The sequence below is a fragment of the Oryctolagus cuniculus genome, chromosome 8 (genome assembly GCF_964237555.1).
Source record: "Oryctolagus cuniculus chromosome 8, mOryCun1.1, whole genome shotgun sequence".
Taxonomy (NCBI): Eukaryota; Metazoa; Chordata; class Mammalia; order Lagomorpha; family Leporidae; genus Oryctolagus; species Oryctolagus cuniculus.
The window spans coordinates 121,723,577-121,750,789 of NC_091439.1; the positions used below are offsets into that span (position 1 = coordinate 121,723,577).

The window sequence follows — 27,213 nt, forward strand, 5'->3', positions numbered from 1 at the left end:
CCTGAGGGATTGATTAGTAGAGTTATCAGTGATGCCTTAGTGCTCCCAATGCTTGACTTTGCAGGAGCAAGCCCTCTAATTGCCGATCTCAGCTCCCTCTTTGTTAGCCTTCAGAGCACTGGATGTCTTGGTGGTGCTCGGTGAGGATTCTCTAGGGCTGATTCTTTGAGGAGAGCCAATGGTTATTCTAAGACAGTTGTGTACCTCAGTTTCGGGAATAAATTACTCACTGGCTCTGGCACTACTTTCAGAGGAGTGTGATGACTTCATTAATGCGTTAGCAAAGGCAGTGCTGCCCTTAGTTCTAGTGAGGCTGAACATCTGTTCTGAGCGCTAGGGACTCCTGCCTGGGCTCAGTTGTTGAATTCTGCAGACCATAAAAAAAAATTAAATGCATTACCCAATTTGATCTGACCAAAGAGATCTCAAAATTTCATGATAAAGCCTTTTCTTGATTAAAAATGTTAAGTACCCAAGCATCTTTCAAATCAGTTGACTCAAGAAAACCCAAAAGCAAATGGAGATTTTAAGAGATATGGCTGATGGCTATTCGTTAAGACCTAAAAATAAAACCCAAGAGTGACTCTGAAAGCTAGTCGCTTAAGTTGAAGAATTTCATTCTGCTTGGTGTAACTTGAATGACATTTTTCGCTACTTAGCTCTTTTTTCTCTCAGGGATAGAGAAAACACTTTCACTGCCCTGTGCACTTGGACTGACATTGTTGTTTGTTTTTAGGCTCCGTGTACCACTTCGACAAGTCGACTTCTTCCTGCATCTCCAGCAACGCTCTGCTTCCAGACCCTTATGAATCAGAGAGGTACTTTCCTCCTTGTGGTTTTCACCATTTGTGTGAGGTGAAACCGCCCCAGTCGGGGGAACTAGCCTACCTCTGGGGCTCTCCTGCCCAGACCAAGCTCCTTGCAAATGTGCCTTTTTCCTCTGCAAGTCCTCCAAGTAAATACGCACATAGTCTGAGCAGAGCCGTTTTGCTTCCATGCAGAATCTGTCCCTGTAGCAGGATTTCTCCACCTGTCCAGCACAGCCCAGCACAGCCCAGTGGCAGTCCCGGGATGCAAGTCTGGCTGGGAAGAAACATGGGCCTGCCACGCCCTGTCCACGTGTGCCTTTGATGTGGGTTAGGGTGCTTTAATTTTTCCCTCCAGGTCCTTGCTTCCCAGAGACAAGCATTGCAAGTACAGACACATATAAGATACAAAAAATAGGAGCAAAATGTATTTCAAAGGTGAGAAAGTGAACACACATATAAGCGTGGGTTACTGCCCATAGAGATAGACCCATCGTGACTGGGTGCTGGGCCAGAGGATTGCCAGAAGGGAGGAGGGGTGGAGGGAGGGGAGACAGAGGACATCTGGCAGCACCTCCAGCCCTGGTCTATGCAGAGAGAGAGAGAGAGAGAGAGAGAGACCGACCCTGTCAGTTGACGGCCTCTTTTAAGAGGGAGGGGATGGTGCCTCTACAGGCATGAAGCCACCTAGGAATTATATGGCACCTCCTCCCCAAGTTCCACCTGGGAGCTTAATGTCCATATTTTTATGGTATCCTCCCTTTAGGGCCCGGATGAAGCAGATGCAACCCTGGAAAGGGGGCATTTTGTTTCACAAGTTGGAGGATAGTATTACAAATGGGGGCTTGTGACTTCCAGCTCAGCAGACCTAAATGAACTTCCTGCCTACCCTGCGTCACCCTTCTTAGGGCTCCAGGGCTGCAGTTTATGCAGCAGTCCCTCTGTCCCCTGGGGAGCACGTCACACTCGCTAAAGCTGTCCCCTACACATCCAGAGCCCTCCTTATCTTCCATGCCCAGCAGAGGGGTCTGGAACCCAAGATAATTTCTTTATCCACTTAAGAAAGGACAGAAGAGAAACAAAGGAGGTGTGAGACACATAAAGATTCCAGCTTGTAAGGGACATATTTCTGATTCTGGAAGCTCACTCCCAGAGTGCCCAGCCTGTGCCATTTCCTCTCACGCCTACGGCACAGCTGAGGTCCCGCTCCCCATGGCTTTTTTCTGCTACCCTGCCTGGGTAGCACTGGGTCTGTTTATAGTAAAGAACTCTCCAAGGTGGGTTTTCTGTCGACTTTGCTCTTTGTAATAAGCATGTATTGCCTCCCATTCCATTTCTATTTCTATTACCATCTCAGAAATAGGGCTCTTCCCTTGTTTGACTAACAGGACTGACTCTACAATGTCACAATGAATAAGTGGCCTCTTTTCTGGACATGAGACTCTGGCCCAGTTACAGAGGGATGTCTGGTCTCTTTGTTAGCCTCAAACAACACAGTCCATAGTTGCATGTGTCCGTCTTTCCTGTTATCATTGTTGTGATGACGCTGCCTAACAGTATCTTGCTAACCACTGCTGCTTTACAAAAGCAAACATTTTCTTTTATGCTCCTGGTCCTATGGGTTGGCTGGAGTTCAGCCTCTTTTGACTGGGACCAACTAGGCTCAGCTGGATTGGGCTGGACTCCAGGCTTCAAGTCGGGTTCAGGTCTGTTTCACATGTCTTCATTCCAAGATTCCGGCTACAGGAGCCGCTGTCCCCTTGGGCATATTCTCCTCCTGGAAACAGTGGGAACTCTGGGGGTGGGCGTAGTGGGGCTGGCAGAGACCTGCCTCACCTCTCAACACCAGACACACAGCATGCAGTCACTTCCGCTGGGCTCCACTGGGGAGCAGGCAGGAAGTCAGAAGGGCAGGGATGTCACTCCCCCACCACCACCAAGATTGCATGGTGCAGGGGCAGGATGTCCTAGGGGTCTCCCAAAAGTTCATGAAGAATTTGTATTGTGAAAAAGCTATGCATGGGGCTCAAAAATGTTTTCCACCAAAATAAACTTATCTTTTAATGCTATTTTTCCACAAATGTTTTGAAGTTCCTTCCTGTACTTCTGTCACAGGGAAAGTAGAGCGCTGGAAGCAATAATTCAATCTTTCATTTCACAAAATAAGCCTAAGGTCCATGTAACAAAAATTATATGTCCAGTTCCTGCCAGGTGCCGGGACATCTACTGCCTTAATAAATTCAGTTCCATAATCGTGAATGCTGTTTTCTGTTAGAAATCAGTGGTTTTCCTGGACAAGGCCACACACTAAATATTTTGGGTGTTTTAGGCCATCTGATTTCTGTTGTAATTACTCCACTCTGCCTTTGTAGCACTAAAGTAGTTGTATACAATGCTAAACAAAATGATATGGCTGTGTTCTAATAAAACTTTATTTACAAAAAGAAGCAACAGCTGCATTTGACCTTGGGTTATAAATAGCTGAGGCCCATTATATAGCCTTTTATTGGGAAGTATTCGTTTCATTTATCTTTTTTTTTTTTTTGTCCCTTTTTCCCCACATCCTCACCAGCATCTGTTGTTGGTAGATTTCTGAATGTGAGCCATTCAAACTGGAGTGAGGTGAAACCTCATTGTGGTTTTGATTTGCATTTTCCTGATTGCTAGTGATCTTGAACATTTTTTCATGTGTCTGTTGGCCATTTGGATTTCCTCTTTTGAAAAATGTCTATTGAGTCCTTGGCCCATCTCTTAAGTGGGTTGTTTGTTTTGATGTTGTGGAGTTTCTTGATCTCTTTGTAGATTCTTGTTATTAACCTTTATCTGTTGCATAGTTTGCAAATATTTTTTCCCATTCTGTCAGTTGCCTCTTTACTTTCCTGTTTCTTTTGCAGTACAGAAACTTCTCAATTTGATGCAAATTTTTATTTATCTTAATAACTGTCATTCTTTCATGTCAAAGATTCATCTTGAGGTTTAATTAGAACAGTCTTTCCCTCCTAGCTGGCACTGACAAACTCGAATATAGTTTTAATGAATATTGGAAAGTTCTTTTACTTGTCCAGTAGGACCATGAAAATTGTCAGTAACTAAAAAGATAAAATTCAACCAAGAAAAAAGAGATCCCCTCGTGTCAAGTGCCAGGCAGCTTTATGAATATGCAATAATCTTATTGGCAAATTTTGAACACCACTCTTAAAAGAGACATAACTGCCACTTCTGCCATTCCCAGTGCTAAAACTTTATAATTTTACTTTCCTTCCTTCTTTGTTGGATTATTATAAGCTGATATTTTGGCTTTGGTAGCCACAACGCCCTTTGTTGGTTGATGTAAAAAGTGACTTATCAAACTAGAAAGTCATTATTCAACCCTCTTTTTCTCTGTAGGGTTTATGTTGCAGAATCTCTCATTTCCAGCGCCGGAGAAGGACTGTTTTCGAAAGTGGCAGTGGGCCCCAATACCGCCATGTCTTTTTATAATGGAGTCCGAATTACACACCAAGAGGTGAGAGGGTGGGAGAGGAAGCTGACGAGATTGGCTGAGGGCTTTGTGCCAGATAGCATTCTTTACTTTCATATTCACCAGAAATATTAAGGAACAAATGGGTTGGCATTTCTATAAAATTGATTGGATAGTTTCCTCTTTTATTTTTTTCTTTTTGAGGCTTAATATTTTTTTACAAGTTCCATTGCTGTTTTATAGAAAGTGTGATGATGTCATAAATCAGGCAATAAGTGCTTTGTGCTGGACCATACCCAGTGTCCAAAAAGAATCAAGCTCCAGTCGGACTGTGTGATAATTAATCTATGAGCTTGGGCAGGGTGCTGTGTAGGGGAAGCCCCTGCTTCTGATTGTGTGAGTCCATCCACTAGCCTACATCTTGTCAGGAGTAAGGGGTTCTAGTGCCAAAAAAAAAAAAAAAAAAAAAAAAAAAAAGACTAAAATCAGAAAATTAAAGTGACACAAGCCTTGATACTGTGTCCAACATATATGTGTTTTGGTTTTGTTTCTTCGCCTCCTAAGAGTCTGCTTAAAGGCAAAGTTCAGCTGGGGAGCCTCACCCTTATCTCACTTGGAGGAGTTTGGGACTTAAGCTTGTGTCTGGCACCCACATTGATGCCCCCGCCTTTGCACCAGCAGGGGAAATGCCCGGAGATAGTCACATTATTCTACATTCAGAGCAATTGCACAGCAAAAGATGGTGCTTTGCTCAAACTGGGCTGTGGCCAGGTAGCTGGGGTCCCTATAGAACAATCCAGAAAGTCCCGGAAGTTCAACCTCTGAAAGTAGTTCTGGGAGTTCTGTGCACACGCTGGCAATCAGCCACCTCTGCACACTTATTCCCTTTGAATAAATTTGCTTTTGGCTGGGAAAACAAAAAACAAAGTGAGTAACTCTGAGATAATGCTATGTTACAGGATTAGTGTCCCTTACCTGAAATGCCTGGGACCAGAAGTGTTCTGGGTTTCAGAATATTCCCATATACATATGAGGTGTTTTGGGGTAGGGCCCAGGTCCAAACAGCGAATTCATGTATGCTTCATATACACCTTACACACTTGCCTGGAGGTGTTTTATAGAACATCTTCAGTGCACCCACTCTTTGCAACCTGTCACATGCGGTGAGGTGTGGAATTTTCCATTTGTGGCATTGTGTTAGCACTAAACAGTTTAGCATTTGGGAGCATTTCAGATTTCAGGTTAGGGATGCTTAGCCTGAGTTTATTTATTTAAATATTTTACAGAAAGGAAACAGAAGCTTAAAGAGGTTAAGCAACTTGGCCAAGGTCACAAATCCAGTAACAAACAGTGCAGGCGCTCCCTGTGTGGTATTATAAAGATGAATGAAACTCCCTCCTGGCCCTCATGAAATTTAGATTCTGTGGAGGAGATAGGAAAAATTCATTAACTGTCTTGAGCCATTTTGCATTGCTAGCAACAACAACAACAAATAAAAAACCACTGAGGCTCGGTAATTTACAAAGCAAAGAGGCTTGTGACTCTGGTGGCTACAGGGGGCTGAACAACGTGGTACCTACATCCTGGTGATAGACTCTGGGCTGCACCACTCATGACAGAGAAATGGAAAGAGAATCAGCCACACACAAAAGGAGGCTCCCTTTAACAACCGTTCTCTCCGGAACTAGCCTGGGCCTGCGTGTCCTCCAAGAGCAAACCACCGCAGGGCCCGTTTAGGCCTTACTTCTTAAAGTTCCCAACACCTCAGCACTGCCACCCTGAACCCTCCGGGGAACCAACACATCCAGACCAAAGCAACAGCCATTAACAGTGTAAGGTGCATGAGACCAAGGGTCCCGTCCTGACATGACGTGGCCGGGCTGGAATCGTAAGATCCATGAGGATTCTGTGCACTCTTGACAACTGCTGGGTTGGACCCTGGTACCTAGAACAATATCTGACACGTGATCGTCACTCAGTGAGTGCCCACTGAGTAACTGTCACATACAGATAAAGGCATGGTTGTGATGGAGAGGCAGGAGGGATGGTCCGCCTCCAAGAGTAAGCAGTTCTGTACGAAAATACAGTCCTGTTGGCACCAGGAGGCTGTTGGGCCGGCATGCCCAGGTCCTGGGGGTGCTGGCTGGGAGTACTTTGGAGAGAGAAAGCCTCATGGTTGCCCTGCGGGTGGCGAATCCTGTTGTAGGTAGGAGAGTACACTGGTCCTCATCGGGGACTGTCTGCTAGTCATGCTGATGGCCCACCTGGGGCACAGATGCAGGACGTCTTGCAACCCCTTTGTTCCTGGTTCCACCGGATGCTCTTACTTTGCCTCTTCTTTTGCCTCATTTTCTTTGCCCACTTTTTCGTTTGCACATTTGTGCTGCCCCCCCCCCCCGCCCGGGAGGGGCCTCCTCTATATCCACGGAGATGCTCATAGCTTCTTCAGCCACTCCAACCTGGGGCCTGGGGCGTTCCTGGGCATGGCTGGGCACAGCAGAGATGCTCCCAGCACGCCAGAGGGGCCCTGGAGAGCTGCAGGATGCAGCCTGGTTGATCACGAAGGCAAATTCAGTGTCGGGGCTGGAGGGGGGCAGAATTTTAGCAAGGTCCCTGCTGGTGAGGGACATCACCACAATAGCTCCTCGGCCAGGCATTCAGGAAAAGAACAAGTGGCCTTTGTCTACTTTTTAAGATTTTATTTATTTATTTATTTATTTGAAAGGCAGAGTTACAGAGAGGTGGGGGGAGGGGGTTCTTCCATCCATTGGTTCACTCCCCAGTGGCTGCAACGACTGGAGCTGTGCAGATCTGAAGCCGGGAACCAGGAGCTTCTTTGTGGTCTCCCACATGGGTACAGAGGCCCACCCAAGGACTTGAACCATCTTTTACTGCTTTCCCAGGCCATAGCAGAGAGCTGGATCAAAAGTGGAACAGCTGGGACTCAAACTGGCACTCATATGGGGATGCTGGCACTGCAGGTGGTGGCTTTATCCGTTACGCCATAGCACTGGTTGGTCCCTTGTCTACTTTTAAGTCAGCTTATCTGGTTATACTTTTGTCTGTCTTTATAAGGGACATAAAAACGTCAATCAATAGTAAACTGAACTGCCCATATATGTCATTTGCACCATCAGTATGTGGAGAACCGCATTAATTTTTTTAAATTTATTTTATTTATTTATTTGAAACGCAGAGTTAGAAAAAGAGAGGGAGAGACAGAAAAAGAGGGATCTTCCATCCACTGGCTCATTCCCCAAATGGATGCAATTGTCCAGGCTGGGCCAAACGGAAGCCGGGAGCCAAAAACTCTGTCCAGGTCTCCCATGTAGGTGGCATGGGCTCAAGCAGTTAGGCCATCTTCCACTGCTTTCCCATGTGCAGTAGCAGGGAGCTGGATCAGAAGTGGAGCAGCTAGGATTTGAACCGGAGCCCATGTGGGATGCGGGCACCACAAGCGGAAGCTTTACCTGCTGCTCTACAATGCCAGCCCATATTAAGTTTTCCATGTCTTTGACACTAAGATTATGAAGTTGAAGGACATACGAGTTAGTGTCTCCAATGTTTTTGAGCCCCTGGGAGGAGGAGCCTCTTGGACACTTGCTATCTTCTTCTCTGCAGGTTGACAGCAGGGACTGGGTCCTTAATGGGAACACCCTCTCCCTCGATGAAGAAACGGTCATTGATGTGCCTGAGCCCTATAACCACGTATCCAAGTACTGTGCCTCCTTGGGACACAAGGCGAATCCCTCCTTCACTCCAAACTGCGTCTATGATATGTAAGTATGACGCCAGTGCTGGGGTGGCTCTGGGGCCACAGGGCCCTGAGGGGTGGGGGGTGTGGAAAAGATGTCTCCTGCCCCATCAGAACCACTGAGCGTCCTCCACCTCATGCCACAGGGTACTGATTCGAAGCTCAGAACCCAAACAGCCCCATTTCGCAGCCTTGGCAAGTTAAGAAATACAAAGGGCTTCAAAGGGGAGAAATGCTATGGAAATTCCATACTGAGTGGCTGCTGTCTTTTTGGCTGCCTTCTTTGTCCATCAACTTTCTCATTCTGGAAAATTAAGCATAGTGTTGTTGGGAATAATGGTAAAGCTCAAAGTTATTCTGCTCCTGGAGACAATTACAGAACTCTTTCATGATGTGGAAGCAGGGAGGAAAATCAAACCTAAGCCCAGGGCATGAGGTCTCAGTGTTGGAAGAGACTGGTCAAATCCGAGTCCCTATAGTTGGTAACAAAACAGAATGGCACATGCCGCAGTATAGATGAGACCTGAAAACATAACACATGGCAAAAGGATCCAGCTGCAGAGCGGCACTTGTTGTGTGACGCTGTTTACAGGAAATGTCCACAATAGGACATCTGAAGAGAGTGTAGATCGTGCTTTCCTAGCACTGGAAGGGGGGCGATGAGAGGTGTCTGTTGATGGGTAGAGGATTTCACTTTGTGGGGATTAGACTTTGTAAGATTAGATCATGGGGATGGTGGCACAACTGTTGAATATTTAAGCATCATACTCTTTTCCATTTCACAAAGGTGAATGTATGATGTGTGACTTATGTCTTAAGGTGGTCGTTAAAAATATTAATAATCTGACTCCTACCCTCTGTTGGAGTTTGAGCCTTCTCTTCCATCTGCTCATTGAATCTCTGCTTGGAAACCTCCACAGGTTAGGGGGGATTGTTATTATCTGCAGAGGCAGCTGTCCCAGCAAATGAAACAGATATGAAATTAGCTTTGGCTCAGAGGACTAGCAAGTTCTTTATAGTAAGCCCAAATGACATCCAGCCCTCAACACTGATTGTGTCCCTTTCTCTCCTGCCCCCTGTGTCAACCTGTCTTCTACAAGGTAGCCCTCCAAGTAGTTGAGTAGTTTTCATGTGCTCCCTGGATGTTCTCATTCCAAAGCCAAGCATCTCTGGCTGTTCTCAAAAGCATACAGCTGGGACTTTGTACCATCGCCATCTTTCTCCTTAGCTTGGCCGGAGGATGCCAATAATGCCTGGGAGCTGATGAGCTGTGTGCAACCCTCTCTGTGCAGCTATAGCTTGCGGCCCTCAGTCATCCCACTTGTTAGCATAGGCAAGAGCAGATCGTGTGCACTTCATCTGGAGGAAAATTGCCTGGATTTGGAGGTTCCTCAAGAATGTTCCTTCTCGCGTCTCTGAGATGGCTGAAAAAATCATCTGGCAGCGCCTTGCTCTGCTTGGCAGCCAGTAACGAGCACTGGAGCTGCATCTTCTGTTTAAAGGGCAAAGGACATGTGTCATGTGGAGTGAAACTGACACGGTTACTAACCCCAAGGCACCCATGGCCAATGTGGATAAGGCCAGAGCATCATTCCAAGCTGTGCTCAGCTTAACAGCAACCTTTTTAAAGCAATAGTAACTAAACAGCATTATTGCTGCTTAAGCTGCTCCGGCCCGTCCTGTGATTTCATTGCAAGGACACGATCTTTCTCACCAAAAGAAAAAGACCATGGGACCCAAGAGAAGGTCTCATTATGCAAAATTACATATCTGTACTCAGGAGGTCTTGATTTTGTTGCTTTCTTTGTTTGCAAGTTCAGTGTGACCAAATATTAGTCATCTGAGATCATGGAAAGACTACATGAACAACAGCCAAATACCAATTCATGACATTCACTTCTGAAATCATTGGCATTGTTATATGTGCTTTAACCTAAAGCAATACTCTGTAAGCTGTTTTATGAGGCTACTTCAAAATGTTCACAGGATTAAAAGATAAGCTTGTTTTGTGCAAACAATTTTGAAATCTATGTGTAGTTTTTTTCCTAATATACATTTTTTAAATTTTTTTAAAAGATTTATTTTATTTATTTGAAAGACAGGGTTATGAGAGAGGTAGAGACAGAGAGAGAGAGGTCTTCCATCCGCTGGTTCACTCTCCATGTGGCCACAACAGCCAGAGCTGAGCTCATCTGAAGCCAGGAGCTTCCGCCATATCTCCCACATAGGTGCCAGGGAGATTGGGCCATCTTCTACTGCTTTGCCAGGCACATTAGCAGGGAGCTGGATTGGGAGTGGAGCAGCCGGGACTCAAACTGGCACCCATATGGGATGCCGGCACTGCAGGCTGGAGCTTTAACCTGCTATGCCACAGCACCGGCCCCTAATATACATTTTCTATGCGTTCTTCCAGACCACTTCATATTCATGAGTTTCAAAATATTTTGCACCAAAATAAACATATCTTCAATTCTATTTTCCATGAACTTTTTGAAGTACCCTCAAAACTGTGGTCTTGTGCAAAATGTCACATGGGACATCCGGGAGCTAATTTCCCAGCTGTGCATGTGGGTGAGGGGCCGACAAGGAGCCAAGCCCCTTGGCACAGAGGTTTGACTCTGCGGCTGACCGTGCAGCTCACATTCACTGAGCACCGCTAGCAGGTGCCCTGCCCACTGTGAGTCCTGCGTTGCCTACCCCTCCTGAGGCCACTGCCCCATCTTCCCAGATCCCAGGCGAGGAAACACTGGCCTCCTAAGCACTCTGCCTAAGTGCTCTTAGCCATTGCTGCGCCTTGGTGCCTTCTTCAAGAACCATCACTTGAAACCGAGTTCGCTCTTTTCAGCCTGCCCATTATCTACCCTCCGAAAATAATGACAATGAGCAAGAAAATGAAAATATGAGGGAATCCTCAGAGAAGACTTAGGCCCAGAAATTCAACACAGGACTATTTTCAATGTTTTGGAAGGCTACCCAGAGCTCTGTTTCAGGAGTGCTATTTTTTATACTGCACTAGAAATATGGTGTAAATTGTGATGAGATATTTTAATTTAAAGACAAAGAGTTGTAATTTTAATGAGGAATTCCTGAGTCCCTGGGTCAGGCATCTCCTTTGCAATGGAGCACAGCCTGGTCATTCTGTACACTTGCACACTCACACACACACACTTGTGTGCTCACACACATGCATGTTCACATACTCATGCATACGCACACATTCTGACACATGTATGTGTTCACACACTTGCATGCTCACACTCTCACAGATGTCTACACACAGACATGCTCACATATGTGCATGTTCATATACTCATGCAAACATGTTGACACATGCATGCTCACATGCATGTAAGCTTACACACATGCACACTCACACTCATATACATGCTCACACACGTAGTGATGAGCGCTAGCTAAGTCCTCACTTTGTACCGGGCGCCATGTGAAGTGCTTGCCATTTGTGACCCCATCTTTCACCCCGGAGATGCTGTACAGTAAGTATTGCCAGGATCTTGCAGGTGACAACAGTGTGATTCAGATACAAGGCAGGCTGCCCAAGAGCACACAGTTCTCATGTGTAGAACCAGCACTCACCCCACAGCCATCTGACCCCAAGTTAAGTGACTTTCCAGGAAACATGAAACCAAAGTAAGATGGACAGAGCACCCCGTGTGGCACTGAGTAGAGGCTGTTCCTTTGCATACTGTATGGTAAAATGTGTCTGGGAGCCACAGACACACTCCCTGCCGCTCCACGTCAGGGCCCGGAACTGACCTTCTGGTTCAAAAGGTGATTGGAAATGAAAGAGATGTATTTGACCAGATGCATACAAAGCCAAGCTGGTTCCTTTCCATCTCAGCATCTGCGGGTGAGCTCAGTCTATTTTTACCAGCCTCTCCTGTGGGGGGCTGTGCTGGGGACTGGGGCTGACTGAGAGCCTTTGGCAGCAGCTGACGTTGGTCATGGCCTTGACCCCACTTCTGGTTCTGCGAGAGAGTTTGTTACAGGGATGAGACACTGCTCCCTTTGCAGGGTGCTTCCCAGGGAAATGCTAAAAAAGCAGATTGGCAGAGAAGTGCAGACCTGCCTCTTGGAAAGAAATCTTCATCTGCTTTTATGCATCCTCTATGTAGATGGGGGGAAAGATGGGATTTTTTGTTTTGAAGATCCAAAAGCTGGGATTTTAGAAAGAAGCAGGGTTGTTTCAGTCCTAAGACACCAGCAAAGCCTTCACCCCGAGGTACAGCCAGGTAAGCTGATGCTACCAGCCATGTTAGCATCTGCTGCCAAACAGAAGAGCTGAAATGCTGATGGGATCACTGGCTCTGATTTTCTAATTAAGGAGAGATGTTTGTGGTTGACCCTGGTTGCTGGTTTTACAAAATACAGAGGGCCATGTGTGCTCAAAAACATAGAGCAGTGCTTTTCAAACTTGAACATGCCAGTGCATCACCTGGGAGTGTGGTTACAATGCAGGCTGCAACCCCGTGGGCCTAGAGTAGGGCTGGGGGGCTCTGTGTCCCACCAGGTCCCGGGGGAGTGGAAGCCAGCTGCCCTGCGGACTGCACTTTGCATCCACACCTGTGGCGGCCAGGGAGGAGCACGTAGGTGATTGCCTTCTGCCCCAGCCTGGCCCCAGGAATGACCATGTGCCTCTTCCTGCTCAGGTTTGTCCACCCCCGCTTTGGGCCCATCAAATGCATCCGCACCTTGCGAGCGGTGGAGGCTGACGAGGAGCTCACGGTCGCCTACGGCTATGACCACAGTCCCCCTGGCAAGAGTGGGCCTGAAGCCCCCGAGTGGTACCAGGTGGAGCTAAAAGCCTTCCAGGCCACCCAGCAAAAGTGAAAGGCCTGGTCCCGGGGTTCCAGAGACCTGGCACAAGAAACTTGGATCTATGCACTACGATTCTCCGACAATGGGACAGCCAGGGACTGCTCGTGCTGCACCATCACATCCTCTCGGGCTGCGTTAGCAGCGACGCTCTTGCACACTAACTAGGTCTGACTGCATTACTCATACCAGATTTAAAATTAGCTAGCCTTGCAGCAACATCCTACTGAGAGGTTTCGTGGAGCACTCGACCTACGACGGCGTGACGTTCGGTGGTGGTTCGGGTCTAAATCTGTCCCAAATTCAGAGATGCCAAATGATCAGACTGAAAATGGGAGATGGGGCTTTTCGGTCATGTGTCATCAGTGGTTTGTTTTTTTTTTTTTTTTTTCCCTCCGGCCAATGCAGATTGCATTCTCACACTTGCATCTGCGCCGTGTGGGAAATAGAGAATGATTACATCTGTATTCTCTAAATGTAGTATAATTTGCCTTCTAACCTTTGATCTGTATCTTGCAATAGACTGGCTTTGTTTTTTTCCTAGTACACAGAAGCCCTCTTTTTGGGTCATTTCAATTCTCAGTCCTGTTCCCTGTCTTAGCTATCCTCCCGGATGGATGATGAGAGAAACCTTCCAAACAGATTTTGTGTCACTGGGAGTGCGTAGGTCTTTCTGGCTCTTTGTTTCATTATTACACCCTAATATAAAGTACTGGCTCATAGAGCCAGGAGTTGTTATTATAGAATTATTATTCTCACATGTAAACAAAGATATCTTTGCTTTAAGATGTGGGAAGAAATGAATTTACTTCGTTTGCATTAAGTTATGGGAGAGTTGTAATATATACTTTAAGAAAGAAGAGAGGACTATTAGTATTTCTAAGCAGTAACTGTGGCAATTTTGCAATATCTTCAATAGTGTTAGTCATTTTTTTTCTCCTTGGGGACACATTAAATGTACATAACATAGCGCAGTCTGGCTTGTGGCACAGTGCATTGAACTCAAAAGTCAAATAGCAAACTTGAGTTCTAACACAGAATTCAAACAACAAGTTTTAAATCAATACTGTTAAGGCAGACATACTGATCTCTAGGTACAAATCAAACCTTACTCTTGCTCATTGTAATTTCAAAACTGACTTGCTTCAAAGCATTATAAACTGAGAGTTAGCACCTGTGTAGTTGACAGCAGCAGTATCAATAGCCTTTCAGCCATCTTTGCAAGCCATGTGTAATCACAACTGCAGAAATAAGGAGAAAACCCTTGTTTTTTAGTTTAGCACATTAGATTGATAACATAGCTGGGATGGCTCTGAATGAATCCGGAACGCTTGGTTTTCAATAAGCAGTGCACCACATGCCACCGATTTGGAGCTGCGTCTTCTTTAGATGCTGCGATGAGGTCTCAGGAAGGGCTTGCTCTGACCTGCAGCCGTCAGCAGTGGCCATCTGTCGCCCCCAGTCGGTTTGGCCTTGAAAGCCAGTCGGTTTGGCCTTCCAAGCTGTAGCCCACAGTGAGCTCCTGCTGATGGGAGAAGTATGGCTGGGAGCGGTGGAGGAATCAGGAGACAGGGAAAAGAGAGTTTGCTAGCTCTTGTCGGTAAGACAGTGCTCTTAGGAAGCCTTTAATAGAAGAGCGTGATCCAGGGCAGCCGGCAACTTGGAGGTCAGGTATCCCAGGGGCGGGGAAAAGGGTTGCGGCCTGCAGGGTTCACCCCTCAAGGCAGTGACCGAGCGGTCCATCTAGTCTTTTCAAGGCCAGGCTTCCTGGACGCCCGGCTGTGTGCTTTGGAGCTAGGTGGTGGGGGATTCGGGGAGATCCAGCTGGATTCCTGTTTGTATGCTTAAGCTGATGGTTCACAGTACAAGAGGGAGTCTTCAGGGCTTCCAGGAAGGGCTCCTGCAAAAGGAACTGCATGGGGTTTTTAGCTCAAAAGGCAGCAGGGTAGGATCGCTTCTATTCTGTAGAAAGAGATTGTTCTGTAATCTGTGGCAGACGGACGGAGTCTCTGGACTTGGATTCTGATAGGTGTTTTTATTTAAAGGTATCCCAAAGTGAGTGACAGGAGGAAGTAGGCCCAGTCAGGGGTCCTCAGAGCCAGGCCAGGGAGAGAGGTCGGAGAGAGCAGGGTGCAGGTTAGACCTGTGACACAGCCGTCTGTGGTCTCCCATGGTCACGGCCATGCTGGGATATAATTTCTATCCCAGAAGGGTACTCTAGTGATCCCCTTGAAATGCAATTAGAACAAAATTTTTGGATCAAAGGGATTGAAGATGGTTAGGAGTCCCGAAGTAAAATGATCAATTCTTCCAATTACATATTGAATGAAAACACTCAGCTTACAACCAGGCCATGTGTCTATGACCTCCAGGTAATTTGGAGGCAAGAGGACACCCACGCTGAGCCTCTCTCTGACTTTCTGCCTGATTCTCCACACTTCCTGCTCGCCTTTTCCCAGCCCCGGCTCTTTCTTCTTCTCTCTCCTCCCACACAAGGAAGCCTAAGTTTCTAGGTGGAACCCTAGCCCAGCCAGACTCCCCCATTCCCAACTCTCCAGGCAAGTTGCTCTCCTCTCTTGTGGTCTGTGTCTCCAGCACTCACTTGCTCTCTCTCTCTCTCTCTTCCTCTCTCTTCCAGACCTTTCTGTGCGAACCTTCCTCCAGTTGCTCTCTACCCCTGAGTGATGCTGTCACACCTGCTGTCCCCCACCACACCTCCCCTCATGCACGCACATTCCACTTTGCACAGGTGGGAACTGAGGGGCCCTGAGATCTGCTGTGTTGTGCAGGTAGGGAAAGAAGTGGAGAGGGCCAGGGTTTCAGAAGGAGTTGACTGCTGGGGAAAGACCAGTGTGGTCCTTGTTTGAACCAAAGTGTGAGTGGAACAGCCTCAGAATGACGAGCTTTTCACCCACTGTAGGAGGAGCTGTGTCAGGAAGCAGCTGACTCCGCATCCGGGTCACCGCAGGGATGTGCAGGAGCCCACGTGGTGGGGAGTAGAGATGTGAGTCTATACACTCCTAAACAACAGCATTGTCCTGGAGATTCACTCAGAGCTGTCTCAGTCCAATCCTGCATGACTAGATCTTCCCATAGCATCTTTTCTAGAACGAACTACTATCTCATGGTAGAGTTAGGACTAGGACGTAACCTGGAGGAGCATGTCCCAGCTGGACATTGAATGGACTCACAAACGCCACAGGAGGACTGAATGTCCGACTCACAGGAAGGATGAGATGCGAAGGCCACAGAGGAGGAGGACTTGGGTTTTGTAGGACCTACTCTTGTTTCAACCCGCTTCACCCCCACAGCCCAACCTGAGCAACCAGGAAGGAAATTTGTTTTCACGACCTCTCTGAACCTGCCTGGGACTATAAAGCTATTGGCCCTGGGGTTCTTCATGCTTGAAAATCGATTTCCTTCTCTCCAACAACCCAAAAAGGCCAAGAAGACCACACGTCGGCATGCACAGCGTGGAAAAGTGATGATCCAAATCTCCTTCATTGTGAACAGTGAGCTACAGGGTTATCTTGGGGAGACAGTACTGACGCTTTTAGTAACTTTCATGGAATATACAGAAATTTCAATCGCTCATCTCGAAATGCATTTAAAATCTTCCAAGAGGGTAGAGGTACAGTTTTCCATTTTTTTGGGTTTAAAACAGTTGCCTCGAGTTTCTGTCTTAAGAGTAGTGATTTAATAGACTCGTGACATCTTTTGTTTTAGAAAAACAAGCAAAACTACGTTGCAAGACTGATAGTTGTAATGTTTATTTGCCACAGATCAAAGGTTCACAAAATCTATTAAAATTGCAACCACTTGAGGTACCTCGATAGTTTTTTGTTTGTTTTTTTCTTTGAACTTTCAGGAATTTGGAGGCTTTTTTACTTTAAAAATACTAAATTTCAATAATTTCCTTTTGCCAAATGTGTGCATACATACTCAAAGCAATGAAACTCTCTCAAGCCATATGATCACAGGGGTGGAAGCCCTTTTCGCAAATTTTAATGTGTTTGTATGTAAATAGATGTTTGTATGAAATATTTTCTTGGTAGAATGACTATATTTAAATGAAGCTGAATTACTCCAGTGCTATTTAAACAGATTGCACAAATTTTGGTGAGAATTCTAGGAGTCTATTGAGATACAATGCAGATCAATTTTGACTTTTAGAAATCAAAAGCCTACAAATCACTCCGACCCGAGGCAGCGCCCCCAGGCGGTTGCCCCGAGGTGTGGAGCGAGCTCGTGGGCTTCCCCAGTGCCTCCGCCGCTTCCTGGTGGTAAGTTAGGTGCTAACGGAGGTGTGTTCACCTTTTAGCGACATCCCTGCGGGCCCCCGAGGGGCCCCAGAGTGAGTCAGAGGCATTAGAGACGCTGGTGCAGTTCCCCGGAGCACAATTTCTTTGCAGGGCAGCAGAATCAGAAGCCAGACTCGGCCGTGGGAGCCTTGGAGCTGGGGTTCCCGGCGGCCACCCTCACTGCCTAGACACACACATCAGGGAGGCTGCCCTCAGTGGAGCTGGGGCTCAGACCCCAGGGTGGGACTTCGCGGCTTTGCCAGCGCTGGCTGCCTGCCCGAGAGGCGAGGCAGCGGCAGGCGCCTGCGGGGGGCCGGTTTCTCAGCACAGCCCACTCACTCCCTGTCTGGGCTCTGGAAGACTATGCACCTGAGCACCCGACTTCCAACCAGAGAGACGGCCTTGGTCCTGCGCACCCTCGCTTCCTCTGTGACTTCACACACAGCTCTTAGAAGTCGTTTCAGGAGCAAAACCATTCACATCCCTAGGACATACCTCCCGACTCTCCTAACTCTTAGGTTACAGGAAAAAAAAATAAAATAAAATAAAACTCCTTTCAAGGATGTCAACTTGCGTGTTTTTTTTTTTTCCCACTTTGGTCCTAGATATAATGAAATGATAAATATTATGACAAATTTTCACTGTGTATACTAGCAATATGAACACACACACCAGTGTATGTTAACATATCGACTGGGTTACATTTTGGGTCACTGTACTTCACCTTGATTCCTGTTTTGGGAAACCACAGGGACCCTGTCATGCCTGCTTACAGGAGAATGTCATGTCTGTGATTCTGAGCTCCCTACTTCAGAAGTTTCTCCTCCTGGGTTTTCTATGTTCTCTTTCTATCTGGAAATGCACTTACAAGGTTGTGAGGTGTGGTTAAAGAGTGGCAGCCAGGGGATGCTTTCAGCATTATTGCAACCCAAAGTTAACCCCACGACAGTTAAGGAGCATTTTTGGTCTTTTGTGGAATTTGAACTAAATCTATGAGCCTTATTCAATATCTATAATTTTATGATTTTTTAAATTATGGGAAATTAATGGAAGATGTTTACATGAATACTGTTTGCCCTTACTGTGTTATGAATGAGTTTTTTGTAGTGTGTCTGGGTGCATGTGCAAGAGAGTAGGAAAAATGTTTCTGAAACAAAACTTGACAAATATTTGTAATGAAAAGTAAATTTAAAGATTGCTATAATTGCGCTATAGAAACAATGCAAGTATTAAACAAAATATACAATCATCTGTCGTTGTCTTCCTTTGGTCATCCAGGGCAGAAAAGCAGTAATAGTTTTCTGGGCATGTGTCCCCTCATACATTTAAATTATTAAGCAAACTTCACATTGCAATAATTTAAAAATATTGGCCATCTACCATATTCAGTGCAGTATAGTAAGAGTGAGGAGGAGAGAGGACTGTTTGGAGCTTGCTGTATATTTGGCGTGACTCCGCATACAGCCGTCTATCCAGAGCGATTGGCCACTCTAGGTGTCTGATAGAATTCATACACACGTTAAGGGTGTTGCGTGTGAAGGGGATGGTCAGGGACACTCCCTGGGCGTGGAGGAGATAGAGGCAGCTTGTGAGGCATCCTGCGATGAAACTGGGCTCAGGGGCCAGGAGCCTCCCATTTCTGCCCAAATCACCGTCAGTGTTCCCAAAGCCCACTCTGCCACATTCCCAAGGCATAAAAGCCCAAGTCAAAGGGAGTCCAACAATGCTTCCCTGTCACAGGGACCTTCTGCTAAAGGCCCCAAGCTGTTCACTCCTTTATTTAAAAACAAACAAACAAAATATGATTTATTTGAGTTACAGATTACAGAGAAAGAAACAAAATATGATTTATTTATTTATTTGAGTTACAGATTACAGAGAGAGAAAAAGTGACAGAAGGATATCTTCCATCCGCTGGTTTACTCCCCAAATGTCTACAGAGAGAAAGAGATTTTTCTTTCTGTTTGCAATGGCCAGGGGCTAGACCAGGCCGAAGCCAAGAGCCTGGAACTCCTTCCGGGTCTCCCATGTGGGCGCGGGAGTCCAAGCACCTGGGCCATCTTGTTCTGCTTTTCCCAGGCACATTAGCAGGGATCTGGATCAGAAGTGGAGCAGCCGGGACTCGATCGAGCTGGTACCCTCAGGGGATGCCAGCACCACAGGCCGAGTCTTGCCGCACTGTGCTGCACCAGCCCAAGGATTTTGTTTTGCTTATTTTCTTCACAGAAGAAGGAAGTTTAGTGTCTTCAAATAAATTAATGATTTTTAAAATTAAAAAACCAATTTACAGAAATTCCCAGAGTGATTTGTGAAGGGCATTCTTCAAAGACACAATTATCTGGGGTTCCCCAGGCAACTTGAAGTGATTTAGAATATCCGTGTCATCTCCTCAGCCGCTCCAGGGTCCGGGCACTGCTAGCACCGTGCGACAGAGGGAGTTTGGTTTGTCTCCATACTCCTGTGGCCATGTGCTTGTCACTGCAGTCTTGTTGGGAGGGGCGGTGAAGAGGTGATTTCGGTTGTGAGGGACACCGGCCTTTCTGGCAGAATTCCATACTGATCCTCCCAGCACTGCCTCTCCCTTATGAATAGAGCACATTGTTTAGGTTCTTTAATTTTAAAAAGGCAATTTTGTTAATTACTTCATTGAAAAGTCGGAGTGACAGAGAGCAAGAAGAGACTGCTGGTTCACTCCCTTAAATGGCTGCAATGCCCTGGGCTGGGCCAGGCTGAAGCCAGGAGCCTAGAACTCCACCCAGGTCTCTCACGTGGGTGCCCAAGTATTCCAGCCTTCTGTGGCTGCCGTCCCAGGCACATTAGCAGGGAGCTGGATTGGAAATGGAGAAGCTAGAACTTGAATTGGTGCCCCAGTATGAGATGTTGGCAAAGCAAGCGGAAGCTGAACCCACTGTGCTACCACATCAGCCCCTGTTTAGTTCTTTTTTAAATTTTATTTATTCGTTTTTATTTATTTGAAAGGCAGAGTGACAGAGAGAGAGGGAGAGACAGAGGGAGATCTTGCATCTACTGGTCCACTCCTCAAATGCTTGGAATAGCCAGCGCTGGGCCAGGCCAAACTCAGGAGCCTAGAACCCCATCCGCATCTCCCACAGGGTGGCAGGGCCCAGGTATTTGAGCCATCACCTGCTGCCACCCAGGCACATTAGCAAGATGCTGGATCAGAAGTGGAGGGACTAGATCCCAAGCATTCCGATAAGGAATGTGGGAGTCCCACGTAGCTGTTGAGCATGCTGTACCCTAGTGCCCACACCTCGGGTGGGTTGTTATAAAGCCAGGCTGTCCTCACACTCTGTCTCCCAGCACACCTGCAGGCCCTGAGCTGAAGCAGCGTGAAGTCAGCACCAGCCGCTGCCCTGGCCTTCCCGGCCTCCAGAGCTGGCAGCCAAAGGAAACCTCTCTCCTTGTAAATGACCCAGTCTCCAGTACTGGATAGCAACAGAACACACACTAAGTCACACCCATTTTACAGAAAGGAAAACAGAGGCACAGACCTGCAGAGTAGCTTGCCATTCAGCAGCAGGGCCACAGAGCTGGAGAGTGTAGAGGCAGGGTGTGCAGCCCAGGGGGCTCTGGGCTGCTCACCTTGCCATTCTCATGGGTGCCCTCGCCCCTCCTGCCGTGCACCCCTTCATGGAGCTCAGGCTTCCTTTACTCTCTCAGGTTTCCTTTGCCTTGTTCAGTCTCACAGCCAGGCGGTCTGTGGATCCCCTAACTGCTGTCCATTCTTGTGCCTGTCGCTGTGACACGCAGACCAGCTGCCCAGCATGTTACTGTTCAGCTATTCTGTCCCAGTCCAGTCCCTATCCACCTGCTGCCTGGTGTCAGCCATGGCTGCTTCACCCTGGCTGTTTCTCCTGCCCGGACTGCAGCACACACAACCTCCTTAATGATGGAGCCTCGTTCTTGGCTCTCCGTGGTGACCAAGGTGGGCTGAGTGGCCATGGAAAGCTTTGCGCTATCCCCAGGAGCCTGGACTGCAGACAGCTCCCTGGCAAACAGGCACAAACCTGCAGTGCAGGCCACTTCAGGGTTCGGAAGACAGAGTGGCTGCATGTCCCTTGCCCTTCCCTCTTGCTTCCTTGTCCCGGTCACACGCACCCCGTTGCTGTCTTTTCCTCTTAAGATTTATTCAGGTCTTTTGTCCATAGCTTAACTAGATCAGTCATTTTCTGTTGTGGCAGTGGGTTTGTTTTTGTTTTGTTTTGTTTTTTAAGATTTATCTGAGAGGCAGAGTTACAGAGAGAGAGAGAAAGAGAGACAGAGAGAGGTCTTCCACCCTCAGAGTCACTCTCCAAATGGCCACAACAGCCGGAGCTGGGCCAATATGAAGTCAGGAGCGTCTTCCGGGTCTCCCACGCAGGTGCAGGGGCCCAAGCACTTGGGCCGTCTTCTACTGCTTTCCCAGGCCATTGGCAGGGAGGTGGATTGGAAGAGGAGCAGCTAGGACCAGAACCGGCACCCATATGGGATGTCGGCACTGCAGGTGGAGGCTTGACCTGTGCTGCAGTGCCTCTTCTTTTTTTTTTTTTTTTTAAGATGTATTTATTTGAAAGGCAGAGAGAGAGAGAGGGAGAGAGAGAGAGAGAAATCTTCTGAGTCATTCTCCAAATGGCTGCAATAGCCAGGGCTGGGACAGACTGAAGCCAGGAGCCAGGAATTCCTTCCAGATCTCCCATGTGGATAGCAGGGACCCAAATCCTTGGGCCATCATCTGCTGCCTCCCAGGAGCATTAGCAGGGAGCTGGATGGGAAATGCAAAATTGTGAGAACCCTGGCCTGGCACTCTGATATGGGATGCCATGTCCCAAGTGGCAGTTTGCCAGCTGTGCTGTAACACCTATCCACCACCCCTCCTTGACCATCTCCACAAATACCAGACCGGCACCCCTCCCTGGACCTGTGTGTGTGTCTTCCTTGCAAACACCCCCTGGCCCCCTCCCTCACCTCCTGCAGGTTCTCAGGAAAATGAGGCCATCCCTGGCCACCCCACTTAAATCAGAGCACCCTCGTCCCCTTCCTCATCTGTAGCCCACCTTACCGCCTTTCTGTTTTTGCCACACCTCCAACACACTACAGAACTGAGTCACCTGTGTATCATGGACTTTCTCCTCCCTCCACCACATACTAGGCTTTTAGTCTACTTCCTTCACCAACCTGGCATTAACATCAGCTCCAAAGTAAGCACTCAATAAATTCTTGTAGAATGAATGAATGACAGGGAGTCAGTGGATTGTAATATTTAAGAGAATTTTGGTGATTGTCTTAGATTGAAATCCCAGCCCCACCCTTGTGTCACTGTGTGCCTGTGTGCCTCAGTTTCCTTCTTTGTAAATTAAAGTGACAATGATACCTTGGAGGAATAAAGATTGTTTGACCCATGACCCGGGCTCACTGACCCTTGTGCTCTGCGATGCCATCATTTGGGACACAACCAAAACCTGCCTCCTTCCAAGAAGTCCCCTGGGGGGACTCCTGCCCCAGGGAGCCTGGCCTGACTTCAGGACCTGCCCTTCCCAGTCCTCCATTCTCTGCACCAGGGGATGGACGTGGACAGGCCATGTTATATATTTGCATGGCAGACAGACAGATCTTCGATCCTCTGGTTCGCCCCTCAAATGTCCACAACAGGTGAAGTTAGGCCAGACCGAAGTCAGGAGCTAGAAACTCAACCACGTCTCCCATGTGGTGGCAGGAACCCAAGTAGTTGAGCCATCACCTGCTGCCTGCAAGGGTGTGCATTCAGGGGAAGCTGGAGTCAGCAGCAGAGGCAGCCCTTGAATCCAGGCATTGCAGTCTGGGACTCAGGTGTCCCAAGCGGTGGCCGCTGTGCTCAAGTCCAGCCCCACACTGGACTGTTTCATAAATGACCCAGCAAGTGCATCTTGCTGGAAGAAGTGTTCATCCATTCAACACGTTCCTCAGGCTGCACTCTCCTAGGCCCTTAACAAACTGGTGTGGAGCAAAACCCGAGGCAGCGCCTTTGTGGAGCTGACATTTCAGTGGAGAAGCTGATCATCAACCAGCACGTGAGTAACTGTGGCTGCCAGGGCGAGTGGTGTGGATGAAGTTGGGGGGGCAGGGAGGGTGGTGCTGGATTTTGATTTTTGGAAGGTCAAGCAAGACCTCACTTCCTGAGGGAGGGCGAGAATGAAGTGAGGAGGCTCTGGAGAGATCCCAGGCTGAGCAGGAGCATGACAGGGCCAGGGAACCTCAGGGGGTCCAGCAGCTGGTGTGGAGGGAGGGAGAGGGGGTGGCTGATGAGCTCCGAGGGAGAGCAGGAGTCTGATTTCACAGGGGTTCCCCAATAGACTTTAAGGACTAACTCAGAGCATGAGAGGAAGCCAGCCAATGAGGGTAAAAGTCCTTTTGTTTTTAAAGAAAAATCAGCTTGGTTCAACTTTGTTGACCACAAGTCCTAAAAACAGTTTTTTAATGTTTTTATGTTTATTTTTAATTATTTTTTTAAGATTTATTTTCATTTATTTGGAAGAGTTAGAGAGAGAGAGAGAGAGAGAGAGAGAGAAGTCTTCCATCTGCTGGTTCACTCCCCTGATGGCTGCAACAGCCGGAGCTGAGCTGATCTGAAGTCAGGAAACAGGAGTTTCTTCTGGGTCTTCCATGTGGGTGCAGGGGCCCAAGGACTTGAGCCATCTTCCACTGCTTTCCCAGGCTATAACAGAGAGCTGGATCGGAAGAGGGGCAGCCAGGACTCGAACCAGCACCCATGTGTGATGACGGTACTTCAGGCTGCGGCTTTAACCCACTGTGCCACAGTGCCAGACCCTATGTTTTTATTTTTTAAGATGTATTTATTTATTAGGAAGGCAGGGTTACAGACAGACAGAGGCAGAGAGAGAGAGATCTTCCATCCCCTGGTTCACTCCCTAGATGACCGAAATGGCCAGAGAGAGAGACCAATCAGAAACCAGGAGCCTGGAGCTTCCTCCGGGTCTCCCACGCTGGTGCAGGGGCCCAAGCACTTGGACCGTCTTCCACTGCTTTCCCAGGTGCATTAGCAGAGAACTGGATTGGAAGTGGAGCAGTCGCATCTGGAACCAGCACCCATATGGGATGCTAGGATTGCAGGCGGCAGCTCTACCCTCTATTCCACAGCACCGGCCCCCTAAAAACACCAAGTTCCTGCTATTAGCCCTCAAAAGGAGGGCTCTGAACAGAAAGTGGCAAGAGCTTCATCCCACGTGTGACAGGGTCACCCTGACTGCTGCATAGAGACTGGCGGGAGACAGGGGACCCTGTGGGAAACAGGGTCTACGAGGTGGTGGGAGGGTGTGCAGGGGGAACCAAGGTGAGGAGAAGTAGCTGGACTTGGGATGTGTCATAGGCAGAGGCAGGGTTGCTGACATGAGGGGCTAAAGGCGGGCACCAACAGGACAGAATTAAACCTGCTGGGCAGAAACCTTCCTGGGTTTCTCCTCTCTCGGGCAAAGATGAAATTTCTCCAAATCAGGGAAGTCTTTGTGTGTTGGCGGGGGATGCAGGGGGTTAAATGAAAGGCAGCATTACGAAGAGAGGGAAAGATTTTCCATCCGCTGGTTCACTGCCCCAGATGGATGCAATGGCCAGGGCTCAGCCAGGCTGAAACCAGGAGCCTGGAACCCATCTGGGTCTCCTACTTGGGTAGCAGGGACTTGAGCACCTAGACCGTCTTCTGCTGCTTTCCCAGGCACATGAACAGGGATCTGGGGTGGAAGCAGAGCAGCCAGGATTCAAGCCAGAGCTCTTGTAGAGGAAATGTGGCCAGCCACAGCCAGAGACAAAGAAAGAAAGGCGAACCCACCCCCCAACACAAACCTCGAAAAGTGACTGCTCACAATTAACTAGTGAAGCAGCTGCCCACTGTGATCTTGTCTAGGGAGGGAAGACGTCCTAAGTTCTGCTTCTGTAAACTCCAGTCATAAATCTGTCCTATAAATCTACTCCTTGTATCTCTTTTATATACATACTGGACCCACCGACCATTGGAAGTGTGGTCCTAAGTCACGCAGGCTGCAATTTAAACCCACCAGTGCTGCAGTAGCTAAGGTATGATGCTGATGAACCCATAAATATTCTAGAAACTTGGAATTGTTGCTCAGTTCTCAGGAAATGATTCCAGCTGAGCCTGGAATCAGCAGGATTAATTAATAAACTGCTTCGATCCTCCACTGTCTGATGCCTGTTTGAACGAAGGGCGTTTTCCCACCCCAGGTTTCTGTAACACTCTGACATCGGATCCTGGTGTTGCAAGTGGCGGCTTGACCTGCTGCACTGCAACACTGGCCTGCCTTTCTTTTTCTTTCTTCCTTCTTGTTTCACCTTCCTTCATTCCTTCCATGCTTCGTTTCTTTCTCTTTCTTCTTTCTTTTTTTTAAAGATTTATTTAATTATTTGAAAGTCAGAATTACAGAGAGAGAGGGAGAGACAAATACAGAGATCTTCCATCTGCTGGCTCACTCCCCAAATGGCCACAACTGCTGGGGCTGGGCAAGGCCAAAGCCAGGAGCCAGGAGCTTCTCCCGGGTCTCCCACATGGGCGGCAGGGGCCCAAGCACTTGGACTGTCTTCTGCTGCATTTCCCAGGTACATTAGCAAGGGGCTGTATTGGAAGTGAAGGAGCTGGGACTCCACCTGGTGTCCATACTGGATGCCAGCACTGTAGATGATGGCTTAATCCACTACACCACAGAGCCAGCCCCTATTTATTTCCTTTTAACATAGAAAGATAAGAGAGCACCCACCTCTGGTTCACATCCCCAAATAATCTTCAACAGCTCCATCCCAGGCTGGACCAGGCCAAAGCCAGGAGCCAGGAGCTCAATCCAGATCCCCCACATATGTGAAAGGAACCCAATTACTTGAGCCATGACTGTGGCCTCCCAGGTCCCCGTATCAGCAGGCAGCTGGAGTCAGAAGCAGAGCTGGTCATCAATCCCAGGTACCCCACTCAGTACCCACTCAGCCAACAGGCTGGATGCCCACCCTAAATTTATCTTGTGATTGCACTTTCCACAAACTTTTTGAGATCCCCTGTATATACATGCATGTGCACATGTGTGGGCACAGGAATAGCAGTGATCTAAGACAGACTTCCTGCACCCACCACCCTGCAGAACACAGCCAGAAACCTGGAAACAAGCAACTTCTGAACCGTCAGTAGCTATTTCAAAGGTCACACACCTTCCTCCGTGGAAGCTGATGTGGGTGAGGCTGCACTCAGGAAGGGATGAGGAGCCAGGATCTCCCAAGACCCAGTTTACAGGCACCACCCAAATCCCCCCATCTCCCATGCTGAGCCAACAGGGCTGAGGAGTCAGCACACCCAACCCTCATCATGCACCTCTGCCTCATTCTCCATCATGTGCCAGACGCTGTGACACCTTCCTGGGGACCACCAGGTGCACTGCAGCCCTGCCCCAAATCCTGTCTCCTCTGGATCCTCAATCAGGTCGCCCCCTAAGCACCAGCCCTACTCTATAAGGGGATGACCCCAGCCAGGCTAGGGGGACAATTCTCTCTCTTGAGGTCACCATGCTCACGTCTGTGTACTTTCAGTAAACCCTGTTCTGTTCTCCTCTCCCTACATCTCCTTGTCGCATTCTTACACACTGGGAAGGCAGGAATCTGCACCAAGTCTAGCTGGGGGGTCTCCCTGAGCCCAGCCAGGGCTCCCAATCCTCACTACGTAATTTGGGGGCCGCTACCCCCACAACAGAGGTCACTGGAGAGCACAGGTTTCCAGCTCAGGGCCTCTGACCCGGTGCACAGTGAGATTGGCCAGGAAGAGGACAGAGAAGCACACGAAAAATGCAGCTTGTTTGCCCAAAGTCTCCTTTCCAGTTTTTCAGCACCACGGCTCTACCTGTGTACCTTAACCTCAGAAAATGTTCTCGGCCAGTCACTTCTCCGAGTGGGACAGAGGAATCCTCCGGGAATTTGTTGAACGTGCAGGTTCTTGGGCCGCGTTTACAGACAGCCTGCCTGGGGATCAGGTCCCCCCAAGGCGTTCCCACTTTTCAGAGCAGCCCAGTAACTGGTGCT

General features: G+C 48.1%; 1 protein-coding gene across 2 annotated transcripts; it reads left to right on the plus strand.

The window, feature by feature from the left end:
* Positions 1-307: 307 nt before the first annotated feature.
* Positions 308-17,704, plus strand: LOC103347079 (histone-lysine N-methyltransferase SETD7). 2 transcript variants are annotated; one of them, XM_051831321.2, is made up of 4 exons: positions 308-818; positions 4,194-4,311; positions 7,888-8,045; positions 12,688-17,704. In XM_051831321.2, the coding sequence occupies exons 2-4, from the start codon at positions 4,273-4,275 to the stop codon at positions 12,866-12,868; spliced, it is 378 nt and encodes a 125-aa protein (XP_051687281.2). In that variant the 5' UTR covers positions 308-818; positions 4,194-4,272; the 3' UTR covers positions 12,869-17,704. The 2 variants fall into 2 exon arrangements, with proteins under 2 accessions (XP_051687281.2, XP_069904249.1); XM_070048148.1 differs by lacking the exon at positions 7,888-8,045 and having other exon boundaries at positions 335-818.
* The last annotated feature ends 9,509 nt before the right edge of the window (positions 17,705-27,213 follow it).

Bases quoted from the DNA above. Each gene is read 5' to 3' on its own strand.
- LOC103347079 (XM_051831321.2), top strand. From the start codon at position 4,273: ATGTCTTTTTATAATGGAGTCCGAATTACACACCAAGAG. The intron at 4,312-7,887 runs GTGAGAGGGTGG...TCTTCTCTGCAG, and splicing joins TCCGAATTACACACCAAGAG to GTTGACAGCAGGGACTGGGT. The intron at 8,046-12,687 runs GTAAGTATGACG...CTTCCTGCTCAG, and splicing joins CCAAACTGCGTCTATGATAT to GTTTGTCCACCCCCGCTTTG.